Source organism: Vulpes lagopus, chromosome 14 (genome assembly GCF_018345385.1).
Source record: "Vulpes lagopus strain Blue_001 chromosome 14, ASM1834538v1, whole genome shotgun sequence".
NCBI lineage: Eukaryota > Metazoa > Chordata > Mammalia > Carnivora > Canidae > Vulpes > Vulpes lagopus.
In genome coordinates this window covers 11879711-11899051 of record NC_054837.1, presented here as the reverse complement: position 1 = coordinate 11899051, position 19341 = coordinate 11879711, and the positions used below count along the sequence as shown (strand labels likewise).

Genomic DNA, 19341 nt, shown 5'->3' with positions numbered 1-19341 from the left:
AGCAATATCCAACAACTGGTCCTCCCCAGAATTTTCTCCATGGACACCGAGAACTTGGCTGATTCCTGGGAACAGTCCTACACCCATTTTACACATGGAGAAGCCTGTCCGCAGAGGGCTCAGGACTGGTCCGATGGCAGGTGGCAGGCGACCTGAAGCCTCTAAGCCCCTGGCCCCAGGCAGCCTGGTTCCTCAGTGAGGCCACGCCCTTTCTGCCCCCGGCAGAGCAGGTGAGGCTGCCCTGCCAGGTGCCCGCTGCAGGAGCACAGCGGGCCTTTGTGCCAGACGGGCACCACCCCTTGGCCGGCCCCTCCCCACTCTCGGAACAGCCCTTACCTGCCGGCCTGCCACCCTTCTGCCCACAGCTCCGTCTGCTCCTCCTTCGGTGCGGTTTGCGCCCAAGGCTGCTCCCCGACAGTGAAGCGCGGAGCCCCGGGTGCCCTCTCCCCGCCTCCCCGGGGCTGATCATTAACCCGGAGGCCCTATAAGGAGCAAGGGGCCTGGGAGGGAGGGGAACATCGCCGCCGCCACCGCCATGGACAGTACCACCTGGAGCCCCATGACCAACGCCACTGCCTCACCCCTCGCGCCCCACGAGCGCATCCGCAATGCGGCCGACATCTCTGTCATCGTCATCTACTTTGTGGTGGTGATGGCTGTGGGGCTGTGGGTATGTGAGGGCCCTGAGATGTGGGCTGAGGGGGCAGGGCCACCAGGGGGAACGGGGCGGGGGCACAGAGGAGCGACAGCCCTGGGGAGCCTTGAGGAGGGAACCAGGGGCTTAAGAGTCAGTGGAGTGGGTTGAAAATAACTTGGAAGCGCTTGAGAGGAGTTCAGGGGGGCTCAGTGTGAGGTGAGAGGGGCAAGCAAGGACCGAGCAGAAGCAAGAGGGGTGTCCAGGGGAGCTGGCCAGGAAGGTCCAGGGAGGACACCCCTGGCCTGCGAGCAGAGGAGGATGAGGGGGGAATTGGAGAGGCTGGGCACCAGTGTGAGGGGCAGGAGAGGGAGTTTGGGGTTGCAGGGAAGATCCCTGGGCTTGGGAGGTAAGTCCCAAGGAGCTAGGACTGTCCTGACTCTTCTTAGTCACAGAGTTTTGGATGGAAAAGAAACAATTTAGAACAGGAAGGGTAGAAGCCTCTGGCAGCTGCAGGGACTGTGGGGCAGCCCAAAATGGACAAGCGCTGCCAGTGTCCTCCTGGGAAAGGAAAGGCTGACAGGCAAGCCCAGGAGGCTGGAATGAGTGAGAGTTGGCAAAACTGGGTGGAGGAGGAGGAAGGCTGGAGGGTGGCCTGGTGCTGGGAAGAGGGAAGTGCTTGTGGCTCCCCTTGGGGACTAGGGACACACCAAACCAGAGAAACTTGTTCTTAGCAGTCTTAGAAATTGGAACTTAGAAATTTCACTATGACAGACTCTGGCACACCCAGCAAGTAGAAGATGAGGTGTTTTGAATGTGCACATATTCTGGGGGTACCGGGGTGGCTCAGTTAGTTGAGCCACTGACTCTTGGTTTCAGCTCACATCATGTTCTCCTGGGTGATGGGATTGAGCTCTTTGGGCTCTGGCTCTGCACTCAGCCGGGAGTCTGCTTGAGAAGTCTCTCTCTGCCCCTCACCACACTTGTGTGCATGCTCTCTCTCTCTCTCATAAATAAATAAAGCCTAAAAAAAAAAAATCCAAAAAGTGCACATATTCCAGACACTCTCAAAGGCTTTGGTTGGGTGAGTGTTGGACCAGGAGGCTGTGATGCCAGCTGGTAGTCGAACTCTTGATTTAGAGGGGAGGAGGTGGACATTAACCCTTCCATGATCACAGAGTTTTGTTTTGTTTTTAGGAATAAAAGGAAGTATTTTTTTGGTTTGTTTTTAAAGTAGTTATAGAAACCAGATGTGACTAAAATCTTCTCCAAGTGTCACAAGGGGTAGGTGTGACTGACTCTTCCCCAGTAGTCTCATCTTCCCAGAAGAGTCCAACTAGGAGCCAGGATTCTCAAGTTTATTATTGATTTTGACATGATTCTAGCTATATGACCTTGGGTAACCACCTCAGCCTCAGTTTACTCAAGTATAAATAAGTACAATCTTACCTATTCTTAAGACCACTCCAATGTTGTTGTGAGGATCTGTAGAGATGAACTCGAAAGTGTTTAATGAGTCTGGGAGTCTTTTTAAATATTGTTATCATTTGCCCTCCAAGGTATGAGCCAGGCCCTGAATTGTTTCTGTCCTTTTACGTAAAATGGGCAAAAATGATCACCTGGGTAGGATATCTTCACAAAAAGCCTCAAGATGAGGGCAGGAATGCTAACCCCCATTTTACAAGAAAAAAACCCTAAAGCCTTATGTGGTTGCGATTTGCCTAAGGTTGCAATACATGGAGTTGTTCCTGGAACTCAGGTCTTTTGACTCTTGGTTTTCCATAGTACCAGGGGCTTTACCACCTTACCTACCTTCCTCCCCTCATCCCTGCCCAGCTTATAAGTGCTGTAGCCAAGATGTGAATCCATCATTTGCTAACTGTGCCATACTGCCTGTTTCCCAGACAATCACTGATAATCTCTTTTCCCCTAACCAATCTTATTTTAGCCTCTGCTAGTCCTGCTGATTATGGTGTTTACACTTTTCAAATATCTGTGAATCAGTATCACTTGTCTTGTTAAATGCTACTTAATGAGCCTGCTAATATTTGTCTACATTTACTCTTCACCATTAGTCCAGTGCCTCCGGACCCTGATCATTTAACGTGCTGGATTTCTTCCAGTTTACATTCCTCTTTTTTCTACTGGAGTATCAAAAGTGCCTTGCTTTGGAGATAGGCATCTTAACTCCTGCATGTTCTCTGGGCTGCACAGACAGAGCTATCCTGGCCTATTGTGTTTCCTTATCTTAGAAGGCACCCACAGTTAATGTCCCTCTGTCACCATCCCCATCTCTTCCAACATTATTTTGTTCTGTTTTACCCTTTTCCAGTGCTGCCTCATCCAATCATATTTGGATTTGAACTTATCACTTCTTCACTGTATATTTCCATTTTTCTTTCACCACCTGTTTCTTGGGGGATTTTGTATTTAGGCTGAATCTCTGACTTTATTATTTCTGGAAGATTCATTTAAGCTCTCCTGAACCCCCTTATGCTAGGGCTTGTTAAACTACAACTCATGAGCCAAATCTGGCCCATAGCCTGTTTTCATATGGCTCACAAGTTACAAATGTTTTTTATACTTTTAAGGGGTTATAAAAAATAAAAAAGGATCCTATTGTATCCCACAAACCCTATATAATGTACTATCTGGATCTTTTTTTTTAACAGAAAAAATTTACTGACCCCTGCTTTATGTAATCATTTGCACTAATAGCATCATTTAATGCCTGAGTAGCAATTGCCCCTGGGAAACCCAACCTTTCAATTTTACAGGGGAGGATCAGAGGGTGACAAGAAGTCAGTCAGATGACTCTGCGCTAGAGCTGGGATTAGAACCCAGGTTTTACAATACCAAAGGCATGCTCTTTCTACTGTCTTACCTTCCCCCTCCCTAAAAAACTGTCATTTATGGCAATACTGTCTCTATGGTCCTTACCACCACTTGCCTTGCTGAGACAGTGTCCTGGTGGTGCTGAATTCCTTCTTTCCTCACATACTTTCATAAAGTGAAAACCTAAAGTTTATCAAGTTCATCCCTCTTCATCCTATTCCTGAATCTCTTCTTAAATCACTTGACAAAATTATCTTGACCAGTTGTCCACACTTCACTCGAATATTTCCCCAAGACTCTCCCCAGTGGTATCATTTCCATCTCTGCACAGCTCTGACAGTGAGGAAAATCTTCCTGGTACTGACCCCAGATCTGACATTCTGGAGCTTCTCCATTGTATCTAGTTGTGCCTTATGCAGACCACACTGTCTCACTTTACCTATCAGAAGATGATAGGCCACACCTGAGTCTTCTCTACTTCTGGCCCAACACTTCCAGTTTCTTAAGTATAAGCAAAGGTCTGAAGTTCCTTCCTCTGATTCAATGATACTTTTATTCTTTTAAGAAAAAAATATGAGTCAGTAATTGTGCTTCTTTTGCTCTGCAGCTTGCAGTTGTTAAATAATTCTTTTCTGGCTGCAGGGTGGACAGGCAAATTTAATGCCATACTCTACAAAGTGGTGTCAGTAACCTTAGAGCTTTCCTTTGCGCATCCCTTGCTCATGGAGACAGTGTCTTTCCATTGTAGGGAATGAACAGCAGGGAAGAAGGAGATAGGGTACCTGAGCTAAAATGCTGCTCTGGGAAGCACCTACTGAATGTTGCTGGCAGTCTGAAAAATACTTGCCTGGAGAGGTGTTGCTCATTTCTAGAAGGAGTGGTCAGGGTGGGATATGGGGGAAGAGTGGTGACAGAATACACTGAGAAACCTTTTTATCTAACATTTTATTGAATGCGCACCATGCAAATGGAATTATACTAAGTATTAGGGGGATTAAGATTTTGTAAAATAATTACCACAATCAAGCTAATTAACAATTAGTCACTTTACATGGTTACAATTCTTTTGTGTGTGTGTGGTGAGGACACTTAGGTGAGAACACTTACTCTCCTAGTAAACTTAACTATCCACAATAGAGTATTATGAACTATAATTGCCATGATGTAAGTTGGATCTCCAGAATTTATTCATCTTATAATTTTAGCTTTTTACCTTTGTAAAAAAATTTTATTTATTTTGAGAGAGATAGAGTGAGCGCAAGCACACAGGGAGTGAGGAGGGGCAAAGGGAGAGGGAGAGAGAGAGAATCTTGAGCAGACTCCCTACTGAGTGTGGATCATGACTTGGGGCTTCATCTCACAGCCCTGAGATCATAACCTGAGTCAAAACCAAGTGTTAGAGGCTTAACCAACAGAGTCACCCAAGTGCCCCTACCTTTTACCTTTTGGTCAACATCTCTCCATTTCCTCCATCGTCTTAGTCCCTGGAAATGAATATATATTTCAAAATATTACATTATATCCCTTAAATATAAACAATTTTTATTTGTCAATATACCCCAATAGAGCTGGAAAAATTGTTTTAAGGCGACACAAAGTAAAATAGTGTAAGGGCTATGAATGAGATATGGTGGCAGTTCTCTAGATGTTCACAGGAGAGAGAGATTCTTTTTGTTTGGGCAGGGGAGGAGGCCATAGTAGAGGAGGAGGTTTCTGTGGAGGAGTGTCAGGTAAAGTTTCACGGGGAAGGTTGCATTTGAAGGCCCTTGAAGGATGGGTATGCAGAGTCATCTTGTGGAGATGAGGGGATGAACTTTCTAGAGAAGAAAAGCCCTGGTGTAGATATACCTCTCCTTGCCTTATATCCATCCCCAATATCTTTCCTGAATTATCCAGTTCCCCACTCTAGTCTTTACTATCACGTTCTTCCTCTAAGCTCTTCATTACTGACACCAACTTGCAAATGTTATGTCTGGGCTCCAAACCCACTTTTTGTGTCCCTCCAGTACTACCTGGGACATATCAACCTGCTTTGACTTCAGAATGACTTTCAGAATGGCCTTCCCTGGCAAACTGCTAGAGCCTGAATCCTTGGGACACATTTCTTTTCAGCCCCTAGCTACCTTCTCTGCTCTTTGGGTCTGTTAGTCCTGTTGCTATTCTCAGAAAAACCACTACAGAAGCTCTAAAAGCATGTCCAATGGGAAGGAGACCTGCCAGGAGTCCAGAAAGATCTGAGCCATGCTCTTCCTGGCACTGCCTGGCACACAGGGGAGCTTAACAATCTATATTGATTGTTGGATGTACGAATGACCCTGTTTCCTAATGGACTGAGTCCAGTCCATCTGAGCACTCAGTAACATGCTACCTGTAGTAGGCATGTTTGCTGAATAAATGATGAGTTTCTAAGTGTCTGAAATGTCACCATCCGAGGTTAATTCCTTTGGACCAGTGATGGTCTTCAGCCTCAGGGGTCACATGTGAAAATGCAAACACCTTTAATAGGGCTAAGTCATTATCAGCCATTAGCATTTTCAGGGAGATTAGCAAATGATCAGCTAAGGGAAAGCCACTGACATAGAGAAAGGGAGGGAGAAAGAAGCCATGGGCAGAGACACTGTCCCAGTTTTGAGCTGGAGGATGGGGCCTGGGCCTGTGCTGGACAGGAATAAGCTGAAGGTTGAGAGGCAACATTCCAAATGTGCTATGACAGGGGCTGTGGTCATTTATTAAAGATGCGTATCATTCTTCTCTTCATAAGCCTTCAGTGGCTCCCCACTGCCTATGGAATAAAGCCTATACTTTTTAACCTGGCAGGTGAGGGTCTGTTGTCTGCCTTCACTTCTCACCACTCTCCTCATTCATATGCCTCAGCCAGGTTCACCAGATAATACTGTTTACTGTTCCCTTCCTCCCCACACTGCTGCCATTCTACCTCTGGGTTATCCCTCATGCTATTCCCACATTCTGAAACGGCCTTTCCTTCTTCCCTCTAATAAATCCCATTCTGTCTTCAAGACTTGCTGAAGTGCTGCTCCTTCTGTGAAACCTTCCCTGACACCCCCAGTCAGAAGGAATCCCCTCTTTCCTCTGTACTCGTAATAATAATCATTTCGCAGTACTCACAATATGTTGAAAAGTACTGTTTCCAGCAAGCTCTTATCTACATCCTAGAGAGGAAAGTTTTGAATGGAGTTTGATTGTTCCATCTTTAATGTATTCAGTAAGAACACCATGCAGTCCTATAGCATTTTTCTTTTTTCTTTTGTTATTGAGATATAATTCACGTGTTGTATAGTGATTTTATTTTTATTTTTTTGCTTTTGCATTTTGTTTGGTGTTTCCAGTTTTTTTTGGTATTTTTTTATTGGAGTTTGATTTGGCAACATACAGTATAATACCCAGTGCTCATCCCATCAAGTGCCCTCCTCAGTGCCCGTCACCCAGTCACCCTGTCCCGCCGCCCACCTCCCCTTCCACTACCCCTTGTTCGTTTCCCAGAGTTAGGAGTCTCTCATGTCCTGTCACCCTCTCTGATACTTTCCACTTATTTTCTCTCCTTTCCTTTAATCCCTTTCACTATTTTTCATATTCCCTGTATGAATGAAACCATACAATGTTTGTCCTTCTCTGATTGACTTACTTCACTCAGCACATACTCTCCAGTTCCATCCACATTGAAGCAAATGGTGGGTATTTGTCGTTTCTAATGGCTGAGTAATATTCCATTGTATATATATTGTATAGTGATTTTAAAAAGAATGATATTTCATTAGGCACCTTGTATGCTTGTAAAAAAGGCACAAAAAGTTCCAATTCCCCTCATTTAACAAACAAACTGGTCCAGGTGGAGTGACTTGCTTGAAATTATACTGTGAACTCATTGCAGAGCTAACATCAGGGCAAGGTGTTTAAATCTTCTGAGCTCTAGTCTTCTTATGTGTCAAATGTAGGTCCTTGCATCCTTCATCTAAGTATAGAGGAGCGCCAAGGGATGAGGAATGTGGGTGTTTCAGGAAGTGAAGTGGGTAAAAGAAAGTGCAAGTATATGGGAGTGGGAGAGGTGTGTCTGTTTGGCTGGCAAAGTTGCTCTGTTCTAATTTATCATTAAATTTTTGGCCTTTCCTCCTCAGGCTATGTTTTCCACTAATCGTGGGACTGTTGGAGGCTTCTTCTTGGCAGGACGGAGTATGGTGTGGTGGCCGGTAAGTTTTCTCTGAAAAACTACTTGCTTTTTTTTTTTTTAAAGCTTTTATTTATTTATTAATCACACACACACACACACACAGGCAGAGACACAGATAGAGGGAGAAGCAGGCTCCATGCAAGAAGCCCGATGTGGGATTCAATCCTGGGACTCTGGGACCATGCCCTGAGCCAAAGGCAGACACTCAACCGCTGAGCCACCCGGACGTCCATGGAAAACTACTTGCTTAACTACAATATTCCCCATATTGTAGGAGGCCCTTTTATTCTTGGCTTTTGGTGGCAGTGATTCTTCCTTCCTGCCTTAAATCTCCAGTAATGGGCCTTCTGCTCACCAGGTCTCTTGGTTACCCTTAATCCTTTATGGCAAGGGAATATCCTCTACATAAATAGTGCTTGGAATCTTTGCAGTATGCATAGAGAAGAGACTGCACCAGGTGGACAGTGTGGAGAAGCAAAAAGAGCACACAAACTGAAGTGATCTTGGGCAAATCTGAGCTTCCATTTTTGCATGTATAAAATAGGGATGGTGATATTTATTTTCCAGGAGTGTTACGAGAAATGGATACCCCGTATGGGGTGGAAACACAATATAGAGTAGTTCTTTTACTACCTTTTAGTTACTTTAAGTCCCATGGTAGAGAGACCGTCTTACCTTGGGAGCCTAATGCAATGCCTAATACACAAGGGAACCTCAATAAGTATTCAAAGAACAGATGGAGGAGGAGCCCCCTACTGTTCCTACAGTTTCCTTCATCTCTTGGAGGATTTTGTGTATTTGAGAGGTATTTTTTTTCAACCAGCTTCGTTCTTTTTTTTTTTTTTAATTGGAGTTCAATTTGCCAACATATAGCATAACACCCAGTGCTCATCCCATCAAGTGCCCCCCTCAGTGCCTGTCACCCAGTCACCCCCACCCCCCGCCCACCTCCCTTTCCACCACCCCTTGTTTGTTTCCCAGAGTTAGGAGTCTCTCATGTTCTGTTTCCCTCTCTGATACTTCCCACTCATTTTCTTGAGAGGTATTTTTCTTGATACTCATACATGGGCAGAATTATCTCAGTCAGAGGACATATGCGTGTGTGGAAGAGAAACTGGGAAGCACCTTTCATCTTATCAGTTCAGGGCTCTGCTGGCTCATCAGTTCAGTCCAATGACCATCTCATCAAAATGACTGGTTGACCAAGTTGGCCAAGTTGTGTAATCCCTGGACTTAAGATACAAGCAAGACTGGCGGGTGAAAGAGGTGGGTAATGAAGCATAGAAACAATTAGAAGAATGTGATAACTCTGAGTTGGTTAGAGGAAGAGAAGAAAGTAAAAAGTGTCACTGTCAAATGCAGAGCATGAGAGGAGTTGCAAGGAAATCACACTACACCCTGCAGTTGGCCTTTGATCAGCTATTTTGGGATGGATTTTAATAACTGGAATCTTCATAGTTGCTTGGGTTATCCCTTAAGTCATATCTGCCTTATCCCTAAGGTGGCCAAGAATACTGAGCAATGCTGATTTATATCATGGCTTCCTTATGGTGCTCCCTCCTGACATATCTTTTCAAGCTTTATACTTTGATGTTTTCCTAAAAGCTGGTGTTGAAGAGGCAGCTCTGGTCACAAAATTCAAGACAAGGCTAGGGTAGTCCCTCTAGAACTGCGCTGTCCAGCATGGTAGCCACTAGTCATGTGGGCTATTTAAATTGAAATTAATTAAATAAAATAAAAATTTTCTTTCCTCAGTCATAATAGTCATATTCCAAGTGCTTAATAGCTACATGTGGATAGTGTCTGCCATATCAGATGGTACAGATCCAGAACATTTCCATTTTTGTAGAAAGTTTTATTGGACAGTATGCTGTACAGATTTCAGAGCTGAGGTAGATGAAATCTTAGTGGTCTTGAGATTTACTGAATTAGAGAGCTGAATCAGAAGTTTACTTTAGTTATTTTGAAAGCAGTGCACCCCCCCATCTATTTTAGTATATGTGCTGCCAAAGCAAGCACACCCCCAACCCCATCTAATGCTTCACTGCTGTCTACAGTAAGCCTGCCAAGTACTCATCTGCCCTGAGTTTACATCCAGGCCTCCTTTTTTTCTTCCCTCCCCGCACTGTGACAGGAAACTCTCATATCTCTTTATGTAAAATTTCTAGGGCTGATTTACTGGAGTTAAGACCTCAGCTTCTAATTTCTGAGTCAGGGAGAAGCCAATGAGAGTGGAAGGTAGTGCGAGTGGGACAGAACCATCATTAAGAGATATGCATTTTTGTCTAGTCCTAGGAACACATCACATCTTTTTTTTTTTTTTTACACATCACATCTTAACTAGCAATGATGTCTTTCTTCCTGATAGCACCTGGGAATGGGTCTGGGCTGAGATTTGGTTGTTAAGAGAAATTAGCCCTACCCAAAGCATGTAGAGTTCAAGGTTCATGTGGGGTTTCCTGTGGGTGTTGTTTTCCTTAATCATGTTTCAGTGTTGGATTATTCTAACAATGGAAAAGCATGGCATCATTCTTCTTTTGTACAGAAGTCACTACTTCCTTGATTGAGCTGAAATTCAACTTCTTCTTCCAACAATGGTTTCCATCTAAGGCTTTGTGAGATTACATTAATGATTTTTACATTTTAAATTTTTATTTAAATTTAATTAATTAACATATAGTATATTATTAGTTTCAAGGGTAAATTTCAGTGATTCATCAGTTGCATATAACACCAGGTGCTCATTACATCACATGCAAACGTAGTGATCTGAAGGGTCACCTGCACTCCAATGGCTCTTGTGTTATAATTAACCAACTAGTAGCATACCATAGTTTAAGTGGCAATGTTTTTTCTTTCTTGGTGCTACATAGTATGCCTTACAGTAGTTGGTGTCTTAGATTCAATAAAGTATGCTTATATTCTAAAATAGTGTGTTTTAAAAATATATTCACTTCAGAAGTACCTCAAAGCCTGCCCATTCCCTTCTTCCTGGCAAACTGACTTTTATTTATTTTATATAAGGAGAATCTGCTAAGATTTTATTTGAGAACAAGGTTCTGCTAATTTGTAAAATTTAAAAACCGTTAATGTAGAAGAAAAATAAGCATAATCATTTTCATTCTAAAATTTAAAATGGTATTAAAGCACTATTGCAATGCAATACACATTTGAAAGAAGGGTGAGCACTGGGTGTTATGCTATATGTTGGCAAATTGAACTCCAATAAAAAAATTTAAAAAAAAGAAAGAAGGAGTTAAAGGAAGATACAGCATATGAGAAGACATGAATCTAAGTACTTTCCCCTCCAAAATTGAAAAAGATTTTAAACATATTAAACATATACATATAAATTTCTCTTTATATTAAAGTACAAAATCAGTTCAGTCTTGTCTATCAGGCCTGGAAGTTCATAACTGGAATATCACTTCTCAAAAGTGCAGGCCCAAGGAGAAAATCACAGGACTACAGTCTTTCCGGAACTCACATCTCTGTCAGAAACTCTCTAATGGGACACTTTGCCTCCTTAATCTGCCTTTAGCCATGTCACTTTGTGTTTTAGGAGGAGTGAGCAAATACTCTTTTGTAGTCACCCACAAAAAAAGTAGGAGGAAAAAGGATCTTGCAAAGTCTGAAAGGAGATTGAACAGGGAGGCCAGTTGGGGACATTCCTGGGGCTAAGAGACTTTGTTTTTTTATTTTTTTTATTTTTATAAATTTATTTTTTATTGGCGTTCCATTTGCCAACATATAGAATAACACCCAGTGCTCATCCCATCAAGTGCCCCCCTCAGTGCCCGTCACCCAGTCACCCCCACCTCCAGCCCACCTCCCCTTCCACCATCCCTTGTTCGTTTCCCAGAGTTAGGAGTCTCTCATGTTCTGTCTCCCTTTCTGATATTTCCCACTCATTTTTTTCTCCTTTCCGGGCTAGGAGACTTTGAAAGGAGCAGTTATGACGTGTAACAGGTGAAGATTTAGGAGCTCTGGAAAAATACCCCATTCTTTAAAAGTTAATAAGACTGAGAGAGAGAAGTCATTTGTGCCTCAGCCTGGGAATAGAAGTGAGGGGCAATTGAAGAGGAAGAGCAAACACTCTAGGTTTGGGTTACAAGAGGAGGCAGCTTACACAGGGGGCCAGGCAGGGAAGCCTCCAGAAGCCTGAGTCATGCGTGAGCAAGCCAAGCCAACTGAGTAGTATGAAACCATACTTTTGTGACTGTGAGATGATTTGATGGCTCAAGATTCCCTTCTATGGTTGGCAGCTTTAACAAACAGCTGCCTATGTGCTATGATTATTTGGGGATCTGAGAGATGGGAAATCAGGAATGTGAGCATTCAATGGCAAATTCCCTACTCCTTGTCTAGTGGTAGCAGAAATTATTCAGAGAGGCTGGGCCACAGATACACAGCCCAGTGGTGAATTCTTGTTTTGGAGGAGGATTTGGTTACATTTACCAGAGTCAGCTCCAAGGGAGTGGTGGGATATAATGGGGTTGAATAAACCCTTTGACAAACCCCTTCAACCCAAAGATAAGCATTCCAGAGGGAGTGGGAACCTCACAAGGAACCAAAGGACTTGGCTTGTCCCAGCCTTGTAACATTGGGCAAATCATTAACTTCTCTGAGTCAGTCTTCTCTGTGATGGGGGATAGTCAGATTGAGCATCTCAAAGGCTCCTCCAGTACTAAAATTTTAAGAGTCCACACCATAGAGGAGGAAACAAGAATGGGTTTGGGCATACTATTCAGTCTATTGCCAAAGAGGATCTTGAAAATTGAATGGCTGTGGGTCTCTCAATAAACACAGTTCCTTTCCTTCTTTTATTATTATTATTTTTTCTTTTTTTAAATAAATTTATTTTTTATTGGTGTTCAATTTACCAACATACAGAATGACACCCAGTGCTCATCCCGTCAAGTGCCCCCCTCAGTGCCCGTCACCCATTCACCCCCACCCCCCACCCTCCTCCCCTTCCATCACCCCTAGTTCATTTCCCAGAGGAGTATATCTTAGTGACTTAGGGCAAGGGTTGACAAATTTTCTCTGTAATGGGCCAAATAGTAAATATTTTGGCTTTGTAGGATATATGATCTCTGTCACAACTATTCAACTCTGCTATTGTAGCATGAAATTAGCCATGGGCAATATATATAAATGGATGGGCATGGCTGTGTTCTAATAGAACTTTAAAAATAGTTTTTTATTCATGATAGACATAGAGAGAGAGAGGCAGAGACACAGACAGAGGGAGAAGTAGGCTCCCAGTAAGGAGCCCGATGTGGGGCTCGATCCTAAACCCAGGATCACGCCCTGAGCCAAAGGCAGATGCTCAACCGCTGAGCCACCCAGGTGTCCCTTAATAGAACTTTTTTTTTTTTTTTTTTTTTTTTTTTATAAAAAGAGGCAGAAGGCCAGATTTGGTCTATAGGCCCTAGTTTTTGACCCTTTGTTCAGGCCTAGGCTCTGGAGTCAGGCTGATAGTGTTCAAATCCAGCCTCTGCCCTTAATAGCTGTATAACCCTGTGTGAGTTACTAAGCATCTCTGTGTCTTACATTTATTATCTCTTTAATGGCAACAGTAGTACTTACTTGAGATTATAGTGAGGACATATGCACAGTAAATTTTCAGGCTTAAAAAAAAATAAATTTTCAGGCTTAGCTCTTGTTTTTCTTTTTTTCAACTGAAAACTTTTATTTTTTTATTTTTTTAAATTTATTTTTTATTGGTGTTCAATTTGCCAACATACAGAATAACACCCAGTGCTCATCCAGTCAAGTGCCCCCTGCCAGTGCCCATCACCCATTCACCCCCACCCCCCGCCCTCCTCCCCTTCCACCACCCCTAGTTCGTTTCCCAGAGTTAGGAGTCTTTATGTTCTGTCTCCCTTTCTGATATTTCCCACCCATTTCTTCTCCCTTCCCTTCTATTCCTTTTTTAAAATTAATTACTTACTTACTTAATTTATTTTTAAATAAATTAATTTTTATTGGTGTTCAATTTACCAACATACAGGAAAACACCCAGTGCTCATCCCGTCAAGTGTCCCCCTCAGTGCCCGTCACCCATCCCCCCCACCCCCCGCCCTCCTCCCCTTCCACCACCCCTAGTTCGTTTCCCAGAGTTAGGAGTCTTTATGTTCTGTCTCCCTTCCTGATATTTCCCACACATTTCTTCTCCCTTCCCTTATATTCCCTTTCACTATTATTTATATTCCCCAAATGAATGAGAACATACACTGTTTGTCCTTCTCCGATTGACTCATTTCACTCAGCATAATACCCTCCAGTTCCATCCACTCAACTGAAAACTTTTAAAGGACTATCATCATATCCTATCTGAGTGGTCCAGCAAGAATAAAGATTAACCCCATGGGTTGCCCAAATTCATACAAGATAATTACAGAGCTATAGCTTTTTCTGTTTTTCTTGTTATTCAGGTTCCTTTCTTCTTATCCTTTGGGATGGAAATTTGTGAGATCAATAAGTATACTCTAAAGGTTTATCTGAAAAGCAAGAAATTCTTTCTTTTAGGGTTAACCAGAGACTCTGATGAAACTTTTCCTTGAGGAAAGAAAATAGCTTTTTATACTTACTAAACTTTCTTTTTTTAAAAAACGATTTTATTTATGAGAGAGAGAGAGAGAGAGAGAGAAAGAGGCAGAGAGAGAGTCAGAGACACAGGCAGAGGGAGAAGCAGGCTCCATGCAGGGAGCTTGACACGGGACTCCATCCCAGGTCTTCAGGATCACACGCTGGGCCGAAGGCGGCGCTAAACCGCTGAGCCACCTGGGCTGCCCTTTATTAAACTTTCTTGAGTAAAATATATCTGATTTGACATTTAAGTCTTTGAATATTAATGATCAAATCAAAGTTCATCTACTTAGGATGCTACTGGGATGGTCTTAGAAAAGTCTGACAGGCCTTAGGTCTAGATGGGAACTCATGAATGAGAGAGAAAGAACATGAACTAGGCAAATGGACACAGGAGAGGCAGAGAGCTCACCAAGGGGGCAAAGCTCAGGAAGATAGGAGACCAAAGACAGACAAGTACTTGACCTTCATAAGCCTGGGTAGAAATGACCACCAAGTCCAGTTGATTCTTTCTTCCTGTTCCGATTATTTTCTACTTGCATGTAGCTATGTGTGCTTTTGTTTATCCCAGGGCTGAGCCTATGTTTTTCTTAATCTTTTTTTCTTCTAATATTTAGTCCAGGACCTTGTGTTAGTGTGCATTTGAGAAATACGTGCTGAATTAAAGAAATAGGAGGGAGGAGAGGGACATGTCTTTAGATACTCATGCTGGATCACCTTGTGGATGTCTCCCTAACAGACAGCATGCAGCATGCATTGCATGCAGCAGCCTGCAATCTGCTCTCTGGAGTACTGGCTACAGTAGAGTGTAGGCAGTGGTAAGAATTTAGGAGGTTAGGAGAGTGCCGGGTCCAGGTCAAAGCCTTCTCCAGCAGTGCTCCACACTTCTGTGTCTGTGTACAGAGAACATTTTTTTTTCTTCAGATTTTTTTCTTTTTAAGGCTCGTGGTAGTAAAACTGGAAAAGCAAACTGGCTGCAGAGTGACTGATTTCAGCCCTCATTGGATTCCTTGGAAAAGTCTGGTATTACTATGCTTCCTTACTATCTCAAACATTTGGTTTTTCTCAGGTTGAGTTAAGATTTTGCAAAACTTGGCTGTTCCCATACATATGTATCTCTTTTGTAGTGAGAGCTTAACGTGGCAGTTGCTGCCTTGTTTTGAATGGCCTGTTCTTGCTCTTCTTCTTCTCATTTTCTTCTTCCTCTACTGCCACCTCATCCTTCCCCTCTTTCTTCTTTTCTTTCCTCACTTTCTCCCCTTTGTCCTTTTACCTCTCTCTCTTTTTGGTGGGGCCATTTCCCTGCCACTCTTTATGGCTTAATCTCCTCTGAGGAGTTCCTCTGATTAAGACACAGCCACTCACCACCCCACGTATTCTTTGTGTTCTCAGCCAATTTCCTGTCAACTTGTTGGTGCATAAACTCCCGGTTTCTTCTTTCTCTCTTGATACTTTCCTATTTTCTAATATATTAGCACTTTCCCAGACAGAGAGAGGAAAAAATAAATTATAATCAACATTTCTAGTTGTTTGAAGTCAGGAGAATGCCGAAACTATTGACTAAGATGAAGACTTTGGAGTATTTGTGTTAGAAATGTATCTGGGCTTTCCCTTTCTACCATTGGCATGGCACATTTTAGGTCATCTAGAGCTATATGTTTCTCTTTGGGTAAATTTTATATTAGGGAGATTACTTAGAATTGGGGCTAAGACCATGGGCTCTGGAACCAGGCTGCTTAGTTTTGAACTCCCCTATTCCTAGCTTTGTAGCCTTGGGTGAGTTACTTAACCTCTCCGTGTTTCAGTTTCCTCAACTGAAAAGTAGAGAACATAGCATCTATCTTATAGAGTTGTTTTGAGGATTCAGTTTTTTTTAAATTTATTTTTTATTGGTCTTTTAAAAATAAATTTATTTTTTATTGGTGTTCAATTTACCAACATACAGAATAACACCCAGTGCTCATCCCATCAAGTGCCCCCCACCCAGTGCCCGTCACCCATTCACCCCCACCCCCTGCCCTCCTCCCCTTCCACCACCCCGAGTTCGTTTCCCAGAGTTAGGAGTCTTTATGTTCTGTCTCCCTTTCTGATATTTCCCACACATTTCTTCTCCCTTCCCTTATATTCCCTTTCACTATTATTTATATTCCCCAAATGAATGAGAACATATAATGTCTGTCCTTCTCCACTTGACTTACTTCACTCAGCATAATACCCTCCAGTTCCATCCACGTGGAAGCAAATGGTGGGTATTTGTCATTTCTAATGGCTGAGTAATATTCCATTGTATACATAAACCACATCTTCTTTATCCATCATCTTTCGATGGACACCGAGGCTCCTTCCACAGTTTGGCTATTGTGGACATTGATGCTAGAAACATCGGGGTGCAGGTGTCCCGGCGTTTCATTGCATCTGTATCTTTGGGGTAAATCCCCAACAGTGCAATTGCTGGGTTGTAGGGCAGGTCTAATTTTAACTCTTTGAGGAACCTCCACACAGTTTTCCAGAGTGGCTGCACCAGTTCACATTCCCACCAACAGTGTAAGAGGGTTCCCTTTTTTCCGCATCCTCTCCAACATTTGTGGTTTCCTGCCTTGTTAATTTTCCCCATTCTCACTGGTGTGAGGTGGTATCTCATTGTGGTTTTGATTTGTATTTCCCTGATGGCAAGTGATGCAGGGCATTTTCTCATGTGCATGTTGGCCACGTCTATGTCTTCCTCTGTGAGATTTCTGCTCATGTCTTTTGCCCATTTCATGATTGGGTTGTTTGTTTCTTTGGTGTTGAGTTTAATAAGTTCTTTATAAGGGCTATAAACTAGCCTCTTTATCTGATATGTCATTTGCAAATATCTCCTCCCATTCTGTAGGTTGTCTTAATAGTTTTGTTGACTGTAGAGGATTCAGTTTTAAATTCAGATTTAATATGTAAATCTTCTACAGTAGTATATAATTAGTATTACTCAAGTTGGCTATTGTTTTTTTTTGAAAGATTTATTTATTTATTTATGATAGACATAGAGAGAGAGAGGGGCAGAGACACAGGAGGAGGGAGAAGCAGTCTCCATGCAGGGAGCCCAACGTGGGACTCGATCCCGGGACTCCAGGATTGCGCCCTGGGCCAAAGGCAGGCGCCAAACCGCCGAGCCACCCAGGGATCCCTAAGTTGGCTATTCTTAATATTATTATCATCATTTTTTTTTTAAATTTTTTATTTATTTATGATAGTCACAGAGAGAGAGAGAGAGAGAGAGGGCAGAGACACAGGCGGAGGGAGAAGCAGGCTCCATGCACCGGGAGCCCGACGTGGGACTCGATCCCGGGTCTCCAGGATCGCGCCCTGGGCCAAAGGCAGGCGCCAAACCACTGCGCCACCCAGGGATCCCTATTATCATCATTTTTTAAAAGTAATCTCGACACCCAATATGGGTATCAAACTCATGACCCTGAGATCAAAGGCTGCACACTCTACAGACTGAGCCAGATAGGTGCCCCCATTATCCTCGTTATTATTGTATCTCATCTTCAGATATTCCTTCTTAAACTGTGAATTCAATTACTTGTCCATTTATGCATTACTATTCTTTCATTCTATATTTATATGTTGATTACTTACTATGTGCCACATTCTGTGTTAGGTGCTGGTGTGTGTGTGTGTGTGTGTGTGTGTGTGTGTGGGTGTGTGTGACACATATTCTTACAAAATATATCCAAGATTACAAATAATGGTAAGTGTTCAGAAGGAAGTATATTTGAGTCCAGAGTGTGAGGGAAGGAAAGGGGTCCTTTTTAACCTACATAAGAGGATCAGGAAAGGCCTTTCCAAAGATTAAACATTTAGGCTGAGTCATGAAGGATCAGAAGGTGGCAGCCCTATAAAGATTGAAGGGAGAGCAATTCAAGCAGAAGGAACAGAATGGTCAAAGACTTGAAGTGGGAAGGATCTTGGGATAGTTGAAGAACTGAAAGGAGGCCAGTATAGGGGAGACAACGCTAATCAATCAGACCCTTTGAGTGAGGGACCCCCAAGTTAGTGATGGTTGCAAGAATGAGCCTATCTGAATTGGTGAGAGGGTTGGTTTCTAGCCTCCTTGACCTATAAATGCCAACAGAAGACCTTACATGCCTTTTGTGCCAACAACCTGTGAGAAAATGCCAGCTTTGGCAGTGGTTTCCTGATTTCCTGCCCTTTTGGTTCTTAGGGAAAGGAGAGAGATTTGTGAAGATAATGACTGAAAGGCCACCATTGTTCGTGGAGGACGTAAGCCAACGTAAAGTAAACAGAGATTATGATGGCTCTGGAGCAAAGCCTATGTCTAAATATTTACCAGAATCTCAGAAATAAAATGGTCTGAATATATGAGCCCCACCTTCTCTTCTGTTCCAGTCTAGGAATTGTGATCCTTAAGAGATAGCAAGAGTCAAAGGTTAAATCTTTCCAAGCCTCTCCTATGAAAAGACATAATGGAATCAAAATCCTAATTCAGATTAAAGACCAGTTCCCCAGAGGATGAGGAAAGAATCTGAAATACAAGCATGATGCAGATGTACACATGCTATTCCTAAATTTATAGTGAGATAGGTATGGGAATCTGACCCGACTGTGCCCCTTCAGAGATGTTCAGAAGGAAATGTCTGGGGAAGAAGGAGGAAAGTTAGAGTGGTGTTATGGCCTCCCTTCTGTCCCTTGGATGTTGGTCACGTATGGCTATGGGACCCTGAGCAAATCACTGCTCTGTTCTTCAGTCTTCTCCTTTGTAAAATGAAGATGAGAATTATCCGTATCTCACAGACTATAGTGAGAATGATGTAAAATAAAGTGAATGAAGTACAAGGGCACTTGGGTGGCTCAGTCAGTTAAGTGTCTGCCTCTGGCTCAGGACATGATCCCAGGATCCTGGGATCAAGCCCTGTGTTGGGCTCCCTGTTCAGTGGGAAGTCTGCTTCTCTTTCTCCCTCCCTGTACCTGCCTTGCCTGTTGTGCTCGTGCACTGTCTCTCACAAATAAATAAATTAAAAAATAATCTTAAAAAAAAGTGAGTGAAGTGCCTGGCCCCACACCTGACATAGAGGGGGCACTGTAAAAGTTA

General features: G+C 43.0%; 1 protein-coding gene across 1 annotated transcript in view; it reads left to right on the top strand.

The window, feature by feature from the left end:
• The first annotated feature begins 360 nt into the window (after nucleotides 1-360).
• SLC5A1 (solute carrier family 5 member 1) overlaps nucleotides 361-19341 on the top strand; it is a 74849-nt gene continuing 55868 nt past the window's right edge. Inside the window, exons 1-2 of the mRNA XM_041729491.1 lie at nucleotides 361-670; nucleotides 7603-7674. Of these exons, the coding sequence (XP_041585425.1) occupies nucleotides 536-670; nucleotides 7603-7674 (207 nt within the window). The 5' untranslated portion in view covers nucleotides 361-535. The remainder of the gene's footprint in view (nucleotides 671-7602; nucleotides 7675-19341) is intronic.